Raw genomic sequence first — 15,879 nt, 5'->3', positions numbered from 1 at the left:
TGCCAAGAATCATCCTTGACACACTGATACCTCAGTGGGTACCACAGGACTCTCTGATTTTTAATATTCACTTTCATATACTTAGTAAAATTATAAATGAAAGCAACAGAAATTATACTTCTATTTTCAAATATACAGATGACACAAAAATGAGCCCAAACTGGGTCAGCCTAATTAGTATTCACAAAGTCTAAAAAGAGAGACTAACGTCATAAGGGTAAGTGTACAGACCTGTACTTAAGTTTTAAAGTAACAACTATGTAAATGGAAAAGGTGGATGCTAGAGAAATAGCTTATCTAGAATAAATATAAGAATCACATAAATATTAGTATGATGTGGCTAACCAAAATTAATTCAGTCCTTTTTTAGAAGGGAGTGCCTGGGATCCAACTCAGGGCCTTGCACGTGCTAGGCAAGTGCTCTACCACTGAGCTAAACCCTAGCCCGATTAATTCAGTCTTTACATAGAATTCGCTCTCTGTACTCCGTGCTAATCAGACCACATCGCTTGTGGTATCACACTGACAAAATTAGGGTTTATCAAGTGAAAGGGCAGCACAGTTCACTAGGGGATACTGAAATTATGTCAAATGAGGAACAATTAAAAAGACCGGGGGTAATGAACCTGAAGAAGAGAAGACCGTGAACACCCTCTGGCCTTCTGAAAACATTTAAGGGATCTCCTGGGGGAGAGCACACACATTGTTGCTGAAGGGCAAGCAGTTCCAATCACTGGAAGTCATAGGAGCCAGAGTCCAGCTCCAGATGATGAAGAGTTTTAATAGAGAGCCACAATTTTCTTGGGAGGTAATTAACTCCCCATTATCAACACTGCTCAAGGAAAAGTGGGGTACAATGCAGAAGAGATACTTTTGTGGGGAGGGATTTCTTGTTATGTAATCGAACTCCGTAACTTTTAAATTTAAAAGTATCATTTCCAGGAAAAAGGAAAAATAAAGGAAGACACGGAAGCACTCCATCTCTCTCTGTCCCCATCCTGAACTTTTTCTTTCTTTCTTTCTTTCTTTTTTTTAGCATTGGAGACAGTATGGTATGTTTAGAGGACCTTCCTGTCTGGACAGTCTGTTGAGCTGACTATAAGTGACCCAGGGCTTCAGATGACATGGAGAAGAGCAAGCACTCCTGTGGCCCAGAAAGGTACAAGATGGTGGTATTTGAATTGGGCCTTGACAGGAGACTCAGACTTGGTCTCAGAACTGTACCCTGATGGCTTGAACAAAGTGAGCCAGGCTGCGAGGGATTGCAGTAGTCAGTTTCTGTTAGAGTGGATGAAATTGTACCCAATATCGGCTCTAACTAAGTCTACATCTTCTGATATTTGTACTCATGAGGGTTTCAGCCTGGGCCACTGTGTCATTGAACAGGTTCCTCTAAGGGTTGCTGTCTTGTGACATCAGCAATGATGAATTTCCTAGAACTTGGTGTGATGGCCATCTGCCTCTGCCCTTGAAAAGCTCTGCAAGCTTCCAACAACTCTTTTAAATGTTGATTGAGTAGAACTGGCTAAGCCCTTCTGTCACATTCTTGATATACATACACTTAGGCAGAGATCTTCAGGCATAACTGTGGTTTCCATGTTCTTTATTAGTATAATATTCTTTCGAATTTTTCCCTTTTATATATATTTTTAAAAAACTTAAGCAACACATAATAATTTTACATATCTATGGGCTACAGTGTGATACTTTAAAACATTTATACAACGTGCAATGATCAGATCAGGATAATTTTCATAAACATCTCCTTAAACTTTTATCATGTCTTTGCGCTGGGAACATTCAAAATCCTCTCTGCTACTCTGGCAAGGTTCTAGAATATGGTCAAGTAGAATCATGTTTAGGGACATTTGGAAATGCAGCAATGATTGTAGCCTTTTCATGGGAAATTAAGAAAAGCCAACTTGGATTGGAGGAGAGGTTGAATTTGCACAAATAACAGGGAATTAATTTTTTGAAAGTATATCAGAAGAGCCTAACAGGGCCTGGAAAGTCAGATAAAGAGTTTATATCTGATTTGAGAGAAACCTGGGAATTGGGGATCAATAGTTTGGAAGTATAAAAAATAATGTAATGATGAGCTGGGGTTGTGGCTCTGTGGTAGAGCACTTGCCTAGCACGTGTGAGGCCCTGGGTTCGATCCTCAGCACCACATTAAAAAAATAAATAAATAAAATAAAGGCATTGCGTCCAATTACAACTAAAAAATAAATATTAAAAATATAATAATAATGTAACAATGAGCTGGGGTTGTGGCTCTGTGGGAGAGTGCTTGCCTGGCATGTGTGAGACACTGGGTTTGATTCTCAGCACTATAAATAGATAAATAAATAAATAGATAAATAGATAAATAAATAAAAATATAAATATAGGCCCATCAACAACTAAAAATAAATAAATAAAAATAATGCAATGAAAGTTTGAAGAAAATAAGCTAGTGGCCCAAGGAAAGAGGTTAAGCCTGGTATCAGAGTGATCAAGAAACCAACAGTAAAGCTGTGGTCCTGAGATGAAGAGGCAGGACCAGCATAGAGGCAGTGGGCATGAGGAGGAGGTGAGTGAGCGGTGTCTCACTGAGAACATGAACACTTCTGGTCTGGTGGACACCAGGGATAGCTGACTATGGACAGACACATCATTCCTGCTGAGCTTCACTTCCCTCACCAGCTTTATCTCCCTCTAATCCAGGCCTGATCAGTTTCCAATCTCTCCTTGGAGCAAATCCCACTGTAGCCTCCATCTATGGAGAATTTTTTTTTTTAATTTTTAATATTTATTTTTCAGTTTTCGGCGGACACAACATCTTTGTCTGTATGTGGTGCTGAGGATCAAACCCGGGCCTCACGCATGCCAGGCGAGCGCGCTACCGCTTGAGCCACATCCCCAGCCCTATGGAGAATTTTTTTACCTAACTCTTGGATTTCTTTCAGGAGCTGCTCTTGCCCTTGTTCATTTGGAAGCCCAGTATTTCCACACAGATATGAGGAGGGCAGCATCAAATATGGTACATGTTACAAGGATGTGCACTGATTCAAAAAACAAACATCTGAGCAGATCCACAAGGAGCCAAAGGAGGCTTTTACTCACCCTCTGATACTGTGGTAACTAAAGTATTAAAATTAAGAGTACTTTACCCACTGGGTGCGGTAGCACACGCCTGTAATCCCAGCGGCTCTGGAGGCTGAAGCAGTAGGATTGAAAGTTCAAAGCCAGCCTCAGCAAAAGCGAGGTGCTAAGCAACTCAGTGAGACCCTGTGTCCAAATAAAATACAAAATAGATCTAGGGATGCGGCTCAGTGGTCAAGTGCCCCTGAGTTCAATCCCTAGTACCCAACCGGGGGAAAACAAGTACATTACCCTCATCGGCTCAGAAGAGGGGGCACCATACAGGAATAGCTTTTAGATTTTCCTGTCCCCCAACAAGAAGTTTGTGTTTGAGACAGACACCCAGTTCTCTTATGTATATCTAGAATCATAACTTTTTGGAGTTAAAATTTACCACCTTTAAAAAATATTGATGGTTTTCAAAATAATTTTTCCCTTTTTTGCCAAGAAGTGCCCAAAGTAAAAACATCATGCAAAATTTTATAGGTGCCTATCCAGGTCTGTACACATCCTGGGAAGGGGCTGTGCCTGCCAGGAACAAGGCCCAGAGAACTTACTAACAGGTAGCTATGCCCATCCCCCCCCCCCTCTAAGGGAGCCCCTTTCTGATTTCAGAACCAGAACCAGGTCAAAGAGAGAAAAGCCAACTGTTTCAAGGGCACAGTTTGAGGGACAGCCCCTTCTCCCCATCTGTGTACCAGTCCTAATCTAACACTTGGAATTCCCACATTACTCATTCCTTGGGTCAGGCATTTTTTGAAAGCCCCTGTTAAAATGCAAATTAGAGTTAGAAGGGAGAAACGGGTTGGGTTTTTCATTGTTGTTTGTTGTTAACCCTAAGGAGTTAAGTTCAAGGTAATTCACCTAAATAAGACTGGAACTCAGGAACTCAGAAAGGAATCACATCCCTGGATGGAAGAGGATGAAGTCCCAGGCCCTTGGGGGAGAGAGGCATAGTGCTGAAAACACATTTTCTTCCTCTACACACATTTGAGATGTTGTCTATATCCCAAGCTGCAGCCTGTGTACCCTCCAACGTGCAAACAGTTCAGAAACAAATCTATGGAGTAGCGTTCAGTGAGGGGTTGTGCACACAGACTCTGGTCCTGTCTTTCCTACACCCCTCACATGTTCTTATCTGCCTGGTCATGAAAAGTGAACGGCCTAAATTCTGGAAAACTGCCCAGGCGCCTCCCCACTAAGCCAGGTTGTTTTAATTCTGTCTTTTCTCTCCTGTATCCTCAGAGCGTCAATTCCCTAGCCCAGAGATCCCTAACCTCAATTCCTACTTGTATCTGATTTTTGAAACATATTGTTCACATCTTGATTTTTCTCCTAAAGCATCTGGCATGGCTCACCTTTTTCTCTTTTATAATTTTCTCCTGATCCTCATTTCTACCCAGGATGGGACATCCAATATCCAGGGATAATATGAGTTGTGAAAATATCAAACATAAAGAGAGTAATTAATCAGCACCATGACTCAGAGCCTTTCCTTTCCTTCAAAGCTCTGTTGCTCCCAGTGGTGTTAATGTGATTACAGTATGCTTTTATTATTTTCCACTTCAAGAGCACAGCAGCTTCAAGAGCACAGCGTCCCCTTATATCATTTATACTCCTTGTTGAAAACCCGATTCCTGGGACTGGGGTTGTGGCTCAGTGGTAGAGCACTTGCCTATCAAGTGTGAGGCACTGGGTTTGATTCTCAGCACTGCAGATAAATAAATAAAATAAAGTTCATTGGCAACTAAAAAAATATTTAAAAAAAAACCCAGTTCCTAGGACATATTAAGCACACAATATACATATTCTGAATATATGAATAATAACAGATTCAGAAAACCCATTATACTTTGGACGGCTCACAAGATAACATTCATGGTCTCTTCAGCAAACATAATACAGAATGGTGAATTTGACCACATAAATACACAGTCCAGAGCCTTAGTCCCAAGATTGAATTTACACATAAGAAGAACAGGCCATCTCCTTAGTTTTTACAATTTGAGAGTAGTGGGAAGTTCCCTTGGCCAAAAATTATTTTCACCTGTCTCTCCAGAACCTTAAATCACTATTAATGGAGGCGATATTTTAAGCCTATTTGCAAATAAATGCAAATGTGTTCACAGTATGTGCAACTGTGTTAAACCACTGACTGGGCTCTTTTTTGACCAGAGTATTTCTTTCCAAATGACCTATTGGTCTCAATATTGGGATGGGGCAGCTAGAAGGGAAGAAGTTGGGGTGGGGGGATAAGCATTTCTGGACCAGAGGAGGAAAGGTCAGACAGGAAAGCTGAGGCTATTACAGAGAAGTTGTGACACTGCCTCCCTCCTCTACATTTCCCATTGTACGTGGGGCTCAGGCAGGGCCAACATCCTTGGACAGTTTCTCCCAGAGCAGAGCTGCTTGGAGCCCCCAGCACTCCAAGGTCAAGGGCAGCTGCCGGCTGTTTGGTAAGTGGCACCTTCCATTCTTCTGCCTATCGGGTCTCTTGGCCCACTAAAGCCCATACAGGGATCTGGCTGGAAGAGACTCATTTTTCTGATATCTGATCTCCAATGTAGCTAGTCTCCAAATTAAGCCCGATGGCCAAAGGTTTTAAGCATGTCTTTTGCCCTCTGATGCATCCCCTTGCCAGCCACCAGCCCCATCTCTGCCCCAATGCAGCCTTCTCTCACGCTGTGCTCCCCGGGCACATGGGCTTCAAAAGAACATACCTGTCACTTATGCCCATCCACCGTAGCTCCCAGAGACCAGACACATGAGCACAGCAGCATTCCCGAAGAGCACAGGAGCGAGGCTTTGAAAATACACTAGGAGGAGTCAGTGCCAGCTCCCCAGGCCTCCTAAGACTCCTCTTGTAGAGAAAGAATAATCTCAGGACTGAGGCTAGAACTCAAATACAGAAAGGGGAACTGACTAGAGAGAAACAACACCGCAGACGGGCCAGTGTTCTTGCGTGGTTCCAGATAACTTCTGCTGGCAGGTGGGCATTTCCACTGATGAGAATGACTACAAATGCAGCCTTGGACAGAGAGGCAGTGTAAAGCCCTGAGGAAACCCCCAAAGACAGCCCCATCCACAATCATGACAGACACCTTCCCTGACAGAGTGGTAGAGAAGAGGAGGACAATCTTCAAAGCCCACGGGAAAAGACTCAGCTCAGCTCAGCCACGTGCCAGGCACTGGATCTGGCCCCCAGGGATGCAGGAGATGGTCTTCCATTAGAGCAGAGATTGAATCATTCATTCCTCTCCATGGATCCTGCTAGAAGCCAAGTCCCATATGCAGCCATCATTGTCCGATTACCCTAATGTAATCCGAATTGTATGAATCTGGAATGCTTCTATTATTTTGGTCCACTATTCCTGGAAGAGGGTGGAACTGTTGAGTTCTGGGACTAGTAACAAGCAGAAGTGAGAAATGTGGGTTTATGCCTGGTGCAGATCTCTGAACCTAGTGCTTCAGCAGGGATAGGCTTCAATTACAGACAGGGATCATTATGATCTGCCCAGGAGCATCAGGGACTGCAGAGCCCTATGCTCAGTGGTACTGGTGGCAATGGTAGGCATTTGTGGGCCTCTGAGGTCTGCAGCATTTGAGCTCAGAAGAAGCAAGGCAGTCCTGCTGAGGAAGCCTCCCCTGCTTTTTTTAGAGGCTAGCTGTGGCCTGCAAAGCTAGAGAAATGAAAAGTGACAAAGTGAAAGTTGGTTATTGGTGGCTGGGTTGAGGAAGCTCACCCAGCCAAAACATGTGGTACCGGGGAAGGACCCTGGGCTTGGAACTGGTGGTCCCAGGTCAGATTCTAGCTTGACCACTGGATACAAGGCAAGTTATTGGACACCTTGGAGTCTCGATCTTCTGTCCTGTGAAATGGGACTAGTTATAGCTTTCCTTTCTGCATTGTTTATGAGAGACAAATAAGATATTCTATGCAAATCACCTGGTAGCAAGTATGAGCTATTTAGCTTTCCGTTATTAGTCTCCTTTTTTTCTTTTGAGTCTTTCCCAATTCTTTCTTTGACCTTTCCACAAAGATCTTCCCCTTAGCATTAAAGAGGTGATGATAGTTCTTCCCAAGCAGGGTCTGTAAGCCCCTTCACGTTCCATCCTGGGCCTCTCCAACCCGCAGGCTGCTGCCCAGGTCCTTGTCCTGACTCACTTGGGCCTCACTTCCCCTCAGCCACTCTACATGCAGATCTGGGAAACTTCACCCTTTATATGGATAGGCTCCACCTGGGGGTTTCCTCTGGGTTTTACAATCACAATTTTCTTTTAGTTGAAAGGGTCCGTGTGGTTTTCTTATTGTAAAATATGAAATCACTCACCTATCAGAGGACAGGAGAATTCATTCATGTTTCCCTTATTTTTAAGTGTCTTCCTTTTCCTTGTACACAGTCAAGATGCAAGATATACTAAACTGAAAGTGCTGCTATCAAAATATCTGAAGCTATATTTCCCAAACTTTAGTTATTCTAGTTACTAGTATCACTTCACATCCATGTAAAATCTGGACTATTGCTTTTATAGTATTTTTCTCTTAACTTACTTTAACTAAATTTATTTAAAAAGAAAGTTTTATGTTAATACTAAGAATCACAGAAAGTAGTATCATTTGCAAAAAAAAAAAAAAAAGATGAGTCAAAGGGCATATCAAACTGGGTCTGAGAATCACAGAGACCAGTGTTCATACTGTGGCTACTGATACCTATGTGTTCTTAGGGAAGTTATTTAACCTCTCTGAGCCTTGGGTTCCTCACAGGTGTAACACCGTACTAAATATTTCATAAGCTTGCCATGAGGATTAAATAGGATGACATATATATATGGTGCCTGAGATTCTGGCACACCAGAGGCTATTTTTTCTTTATTTTAAAAGGCCGTTCTATAGTTTTTCCTTTTCTACATCCCTACTTTAGTTCCTGTTTACAGTGAGTGGCCTCCTCCAAGGCTGTAACATAGAAGTACCTTAAAGGAGGGACATGAGTGGCACCATGTGGTGTCATGAAATTCACTGATGCTGTGATTTAGCATTGCAAGAATGTAAAGGACCTCAGAAACTATCCTTCTCGCCTTTCAAGCAGGGACCCCTCTGTGTCATCTCTGATGGAGGCATGTCTGAGCTTTGCTTTCTCATTGGCCAGACTGGGAGACTCACTACCTGATAGTTACAGGAACATGATCCTTTTTATAATAATCCTTATCTACCACTTCTAACTCCCCAGCTCCATAAGTAACATCCAGTTGTCCCTGTCCTGTTTTTTAGAATTATCAGAATATATTCATGAACCCTCTTGGGTCAAGGTTTCCAGATATGCAGAATGCAGATATTATAAATCCACTCTCTGCTAAATACCAGCAGTCTCCTCCATCGTTCGGTGGGATGTGAGCTCGAGGATCCTGCTCAACCGGGTCCTCGAGACCCGGCTAGGGACCCTCCCACCAGCACCCTCCTCCCTGAGTGAGTCCACATACCTCCTAGCAGAGAGGGCTCCGGCAGCTTGGGGCAGGCAGTGACAAGATGACATTCGTCAATGAGTCAGAGGTCACATTTAGCTTAAAACAATTGTAGGAGGTCGGCTGACCATGATTGTTTTCACGCGTTAAGCCGATGGCCGCCCCCTTACCCACTCTTGTTTGTGTGTCAGTGTTTGGGGCCAGCGATCAGCCAATCAGAAGCACCATGGCTGCCCTGTGCGCCACGAGAGCCCGGGGCGGACAGGATGCAGCAGCTCTGGTAGTCACCAGCATCAAAGGCTGCCAGGAGGCGGCGCAGAATGAAGATCAGTTCCTTGTGCTTGGTGAGGAGGAAGTTGCTGGTAACCTCAGAAAGCTGCTTTCTGTCCTTCTTCCTCCACTGCCTCATCCCCGGATGTTCTCACGTCTAAGGCCAAGGCTGCAAGGAAAAGCAGCTGGAGAAGGAGAGGCCTCCTAGGGCAGTAGACCGAGCTGTGGGGGGAAAGGGCGCACAACCTCCTGACGCCACGCCCACACCTTCAGGGTCTGCTCTGTCACACCCATGAGCATTTAGAATCATCCAGCACTTAGCTCTAATTTCCCTTCTCAGCCATATGTCCGTTGCTCTGTTTAAATGACTGCCTGTGGCCTGTGGCTAGGGAGCCCTCTAAAAGTATTCTAGATAGTGGTGGAAGTGGCGATTCCAGTGTAGGATAAACAGTTTCCACTCTCTGTAGTGTTTGTTTTCTGAACTTTCTTTGAAACAGATTTGTGCAGGTGGGGGTGAGCAGAAGAGATCCAAAATCAAAGGCTCCTCTGGTCTTTTGTGAAAGCCCATGGAGATGATGTGGGTATCCTGTGTTTTATGCAAGAAGAAGGAAGGGGGGAAGTGTATGATCCTATAAGCAGTGGGAACCCCAGAACCCCTTGCTTGGTGCTCCCAGAGGGTGACAACCTCATGCCCAGAGAGGCAGTGCCTTCAGCTTAGGCAGTCTCTGTAAACATTCTCATTTCCCACTGTGGCATGAGGTCAGGGAGCTGCCAGACTTCACAGACCACAGTGGACTCAAGAGAGTGAAGGTGAGGACAGTTGCATATCTATTCGAATGGCTAAAACCCCCAAACCTGACCGCACCAAATGCTGCCGAGAATGTGGAGCAACAGGAGCTCTCACTCATTGCTGGTAAAAGTAAAAGTGCAAAACGATAAAATTACTTTGGCAGTCAGTTTCCTACAAAATTAAGCAAATATCTACTTCATAAGCCAGCAAGAACACTTCTAGGTACATCGACTCAATTGAGTTAAAAAGAAAATAACTGCGAACATCTACACACAAGTTTATGACAGCTTTGTCCATAATTGCCAAAAAATTGGAAGCAACTAAGATGTCCTTCAATAAGTGAATGGACAAACTATGTACATGCATACATGGACTCTTATTCAATGATGAAAGGAAGTGAGCTATCAGGACACGAAAAAGGGTGGAGAAAACTTAAGTGTTTATTGTTTAAGGAAAGAAGCCAATCTGAACAGGCCACATACTGTATGATTCCAATGACATGATATTCTGGAAAAGGCAACATCATGGAGACAATAAAAGATCAGGGGTTGCGTGGGGCTTGGAGGGAGATGTGGAGGGATAAGCAGGTGGAACACAGAGGATTTTTAGGGTGATGAAACTATTTAGTATGTTGGTATGATGGTGGGTACATGGTATACATTTGTCAGAGCCCATAGAACTGTATGACCCAAAGAGGAAACCTTAATATAAAGCATGGACTTTAATTATACATCAATATTGGTTCATTAATCAGAACAAATATGCCACACTACTGCAAGTTTGCAAAAAATGGGGGAAACTGTGCCCTGGTAGAGGGTAGATGGGAATTCTCTGTACTATCAGCTCAATTTTTCCCCCTTTGGTAAGTCTAAAACTGTTCTAAAAATAAAGGCTATTAATTTAAAAACACACACACTCTAACCACATGCACTGATTCCTGGCAAAGCGACTAAATTAATGATGTGACATTTTAGAGGGTTCCTAAACTGCTGGGAAAGAAAATTAGCATCAATTTCACAGTCCAAAGATTCACTTCCCCATGGTACACACTTGTAATTAAAGGCCACACATACAATGTTTAGAAAAATCTCCAGTCTTTTTAAAATGACTGCCCTCGGCTTTCACACTTTATGCATATTTTTTGGTGCAGAGCCATAGATTTTTTATGTCAATTCCTTAGGTAAATTAAAGAAAAAGCCCCACTGTTTTCTTAGGGTCAGATCAATTAAAAAAAAAAAAAGCTTTCAGTTCCATTTTTCTGGAGGAACATTCTTAGAAATGTAGTGGGTTTCTTTTATCTTGAGGGGGGATGCTATGGTATCCTACACTGAAAGCAAAATTTATATAAGAATTAAAGGTTGAGTCTTTTTCTTTGCCCCAAACTTGCAGCCTTGGTATTTATGTCACTGAGGCAGAGAGGGACTCTCACTCTCACACTCTCACACAGATGCCATGCTCATCCTAGATTGGCTTTTTCTGTCTCCCTAGCTGCCCTGGGGGATCTTTTTGTATTCACTTTCTCATGATGCAAATTCATACCCATCATTCATGCGTGCTAAGAAAGAAGCAAGGTGTATTGTTTCTTAACTCGTATTCTATCAGTTTATGAACACGGAACCTGGGCTTCAGTGACACAGTTTTGCCTAGAGATTCTCAAAGGAGAAGTCTGAAAGGCAAGGGACACCAACAAGTATTTGCAGGATTCTATCAAGTGAATGGAAACCCTTTGTCTACATGTTCTCTCAAAAATCACACAGTAGTGCTGGGTGCAGTAATCCCAGCAACTTGGGAGACTGAGGCAGGAAGATCTCAAGTTCAAGGCCAGACTCAGCAATTTAGGGAGGTCCTAAGCAACTTAGCAAGACCATGTCTCAAAATCTTTTAAATAAAAAAATAATAATAATTGAGCAGGGGATGTGCCTCGTCGGTTGAGTGCCCCTGGGTTTAATACCCAGTAACAACAACAACAACAACAAAATCACATGGTGGCTTTAATAAAACATACCTGAACTTCAGCAGCAAAATACATTGATCTGGACTGAAGATCGCAGTTTCTTATATTAGCAGGTAGGTTAAGGGGAAAATTGTCAAAAGGATAAAAATGGTCATCAAGGTGCATGCATTTTAGAAAAAGTACTGCTGTGTTGGGGACTCTGTGCCAGGGACTCTGGACATGCAGTTGCTTTCATGGTACAAGCAATGGGAAGGAGGGAAAAGATGGACTGGGGGACCTATTACTAGTAACAACCACTGCAGCAGGTGAGGAGCCCACTGTCTTATGATCAGCATCGGAGTGAGATCTGTGGTCTGGTGTAGACATGGCAGAATGGCATGGGGCATGCTGGGCCACAACCAGAATCAGAAGTCTCTGTGCAGTGTATGGAACAAGGGCCATCATGGGGGAACTGAAGAAGCCATTGGAGAATTGGACCACAGTTCATGGAAGCAAGGCTAAGCCAGAGAAGGATTGCAGTATAGGGAACCCAGGGACCCGTGACTCACCCCATGGACACAGGGGAACAGGATACAGCCACAAGACCACACGCAGAACACTCTTCCCACCTTGCCTGCCTGTGGTGTATCCCAACACCTCATGAGAGGAGCGGGGTCAGGTGCCAGGGCTGCCTGGGAACTGGTAATAACTCTAAACTCTAGTGACACATAAAGACACATATTTTATGGTCCCTCTTTGTTATTACCCATCTCTATATCTCAGTAATATTTCCCATCTTCCAAAAATATACTTAAAATCCATGGATCATTGCACCATTTAAAATTTGTACTTTTTAATTTGTCTTCATTCATTTAACAAATGCTTAGTAAGCCCTGACTGAATATAGGACCCAGACAGGGATCCAGGATTAGCTAAAGAAGAGCCTATAGTTGAGGGCAGGAGATCCATCTCATTAGGTCAGGGTACTGGCCACCAAGGGATTTTCAATATATGCAACTTCAGTTAGGTATGATGTTCTTATGTTTGAGTAACCAGTCGTCTTAAGAGTATGAGGTAGATTCTAACTATGTCATGTAGTTCATAACTAAGAAAAGTTTCTGGAGGACCTCTGGCTCAGGAACAGGCTTCTCCAGGAAGTATCAGTTTCTTCTTCATTTCATATTTGAAATGGTCACAGTGCCTACATAATCATAAGTCACAGATAGCACAGTAGAGAGAACTGACTGGGCCGAGAATGGACTAAGTCATCCTTCACTTCCCCTGCAATTAATAATTCTATATTCTAGCTGTTAGGTCTGGAGTGTAACTTGTGGTGGAGCACTAGCCCAGCATGTGTGAGGCCCTGGGTTCAATCCCTGGTACCAGCAGGGGAAATTACTATGCTAGCTCTTCAGTAGGTGTTTACAATCTTACAATCTCAGTATTTCCTCTGATAGTTTACATGAAATATGGCCTATTATTTTACAAATAAAATATGTAAAATCTTCCCAAGACAAATGAAATATACGTGCAGCAGGTTTAAAAATGATACCCATCAACTGACTACCAACATCTACAATGTCACTTTTCAGAACTCAAAATAAAATCTGATTCCAAGTTTGCTCTCCTTTTAATCTTTAGGGAGACTTGGGAACCTGAAAGCCAAATTCAAAAGGCTAGAGCCCTGACTCTAAAGTGGCCTGTTGGTTTAAGGGATATGCACTTACATATTCCGAGAAACTGTCATTTCCTTTATACTCTCATTTAGAAGAAATAAAATGAGGTAATATCTTAAATGTAAAAGTTGCTAGAAGAGTTAAGTCCATACTTTTTTTCCCTCTGTGTGCAGAGGAGGCAATCTCAGACATAACAAAACTAACACATTTTAACAAATAGCAGCATATTTCAAATTTAGGGAAGCATGAGATCTGTGAAAGCACCTTATGCAAAATATTTATGTAAGAGTATCAATATAATGTGCACAGCAAAGTAAAATAAAACAGATCAAGGTTATACAGAACACACCAATATGACTAAGCTTATTTTTTAAAAAGAAAAAAGATGAATTTTTTTAAAGCTTCTATTTCACAACAAGTGTTGGGGCTCGCACACTCAGAGACTCACTTTCCTGTGACATCTTTGACTCAGAAGCAACGTACCTAAGACTTGTGGACCCCTGAAATGTGCATTCATCCACCTGGATCTGCAGTTCTCAAGTTGGTGGTGCAAAATCATTGAGGTATAAATTTTGCTATTCCCTTCCTCTCCTTCCCATTCCTTTAAGGAAGATTCTAAGGATCTACCACAGAGAGGTGTTGCTCCTTGAAAGAAATTTTTCCAGTAAAAAGAGATGATGCTCTTCCTGTTCCTGACTTTGGAAAAGTGCTTCAATTTGAGCTTTACTAAAATCTTATTTAAGGCTGAAACATTCTTATATAAGCCCTGCATTGTTTGACTAGTTTTCTTGGGAGCTGTTGGAATTTTTAAGAAGGGCAGCACTCATAAACCAATTTGATCTTCGTGTTTCATAAATTGGAGATGAAATATTGCATTTGAGTTGCGCTTTCACTGTGCATGGGCCATTTGCATGCAAACAAAAGAGATTATTTTTAAAAGAGGTTTTCTGTGTTTTTGTTTTGGTCCCGTGGGATGACTGTGGTCTCTGGAAGAAGGGCTCAGGCCATTTTCACACTTTGAATGGTGTTCATGACACCCTTGCTTTGCCTTTCTCCCTCAATACACACTTCCAAGTCCTTGGCAGCCAGTTTTGGTGTCTTGATCGCCTCTTACCTTCACTATTCAACAGCCTCCCTCTGGTTCCTTAATTATCTTTCCTTTTTTAAATTAATTACTTGTGTTTTTTTTTTTTTGATAGACACGACAGTAGTGTGTATTTTGATATATTACACATACATGGAATATAACTTATTCTAATTAGGAACCCATTCTTGTGGTTGTACGTGATGTGGAGATTCACCAGTCCGAATGTTCTCTCTGATAGGTGGATGATAACACGCACTAAGGGGAGAGGTGGGAGAATCGAAGTTCATTATCTTTCTCTGAAAACAGTGTGGTTATGAAACTTCCTTGCTCTAAAGACCCACTCCTTGCTCCCCACAATTTAGTGTCACCAGGCCCTTCACAACTTGAATCTAAGTTTTCTCTTCTGTTTTTTTTTATATTTTTTTTGTTGTTGTAGTTGGACACAACATCTTTATTTTATTTATTTTTAGGTGGTGCTGAGGATCGAACCCAGCCCCTTGTTCGTGTTAGGCGAGCGCTTTACCGCTGAGCCACAACCCCAGCCCCTTCTCTTCTGTTTTTATCACCCAGCCCACATACCTTATGCTGATCACCCTCTGGCTGGTCACTAGTCCTGACCTCCACCCTGCCTCCTAGGGCCCTTTGAAAACTTTTTGACTCTTTCACCTTGGCACACGTGTTCCTTCTGCCTGAATCCCCTTCCTTGCCTTCTCAACTGCAACTCTGTACTCTTCAAGATCCAGACCCTGCCACAGTAAAGCCTTCCCTGCCACCCTTCCCTCCTCTTTTTCACCCTGCCTGCCTCTTCTTCTACCCTGTTTATTCTTCCATTTAAAAACAGTTTCCTTGTTCTGTTAAGATTTCACTGCTCAGATGGCTGTCCTGTCCAGATGTCCACAAGGATAGGAAGCACATTTCATTCCCCTTTGCTTTCCTAGGACCTGGCATAGTAACAGGTCCAGAGTGGGGCTCAGTACATATGCACCTTTTGAAACCAATATCTGTAAACGGATTGCTACAAGGTGGGCCCTCTACTACTGCACTGTGGCTATTACAAATGCATTACTTCATTTAATCTTAGTGATCAATGTAAAAAGTTTTACAGATGAGGAAACTGAGTTTCAGGAAGGTTAGGTTAGGCCACTTGCTCAGGGTCATACAGCTAGTGAGCTCAAGCTTAAGAAGATATAGAATTGAATCTGTTTTAACTTCTACGTGAGAATGTCAGATAGATGTCAAATACTTTTTTTTCACCTGCCTGATGAATGGTTTGGTACTGTCTGAGTAAGTGTCTTCGCCCTGCCTTTTACTAATTGTGCGACCTTATATTGCTAAACCTCTCTGAATATCAGTTTCCTTCTTTCTTTTTCAATGGGGAAAATAATATTTCCCCCATGTGGTTACTTTAAGGATGCAGGGATGACATGTACATAAGCTCCTGACCATCACAGCATCATGTGCTCCATCCTACTCTGGGCCATGTGCTTGATATCCCTCCATTTGTCACTTAATCCTTACCTCTGAAAGTTTGGAACCATTC

At 42.6% G+C, this 15,879-nt stretch overlaps 1 protein-coding gene across 4 annotated transcripts in view; it reads right to left on the bottom strand.

Annotated features, from left to right (window-relative positions):
* Nucleotides 1-15,879, bottom strand: part of Cd86 (CD86 molecule) — a 70,513-nt gene that overhangs the window by 44,673 nt on the left and 9,961 nt on the right. The window contains exon 1 of one of the 4 annotated variants that reach the window (XM_046458014.2): nucleotides 8,602-8,976. The exons of 1 other annotated variant lie outside the window; for it this stretch is intronic. In XM_046458014.2, coding sequence (XP_046313970.1) covers nucleotides 8,602-8,654 — 53 coding nt within the window. In that variant the 5' untranslated portion in view covers nucleotides 8,655-8,976. Of the gene's footprint in view, nucleotides 1-5,843; nucleotides 6,094-8,601; nucleotides 8,977-15,879 lie in introns of those variants that run through there. 2 more of the 4 variants (XM_046458009.2, XM_046458010.2) reach the window with 2 other exon arrangements.

This window comes from Marmota monax, unplaced genomic scaffold, assembly GCF_021218885.2.
Source record: "Marmota monax isolate L192 unplaced genomic scaffold, Marmota_monax_Labrador192_F-V1.1 WCK01_AAM20220418_F8-fsc00052, whole genome shotgun sequence".
Lineage (NCBI taxonomy): Eukaryota > Metazoa > Chordata > Mammalia > Rodentia > Sciuridae > Marmota > Marmota monax.
Note: the sequence above shows the minus strand (reverse complement) of the source record. Positions and strands in the feature narration are given on the sequence as shown.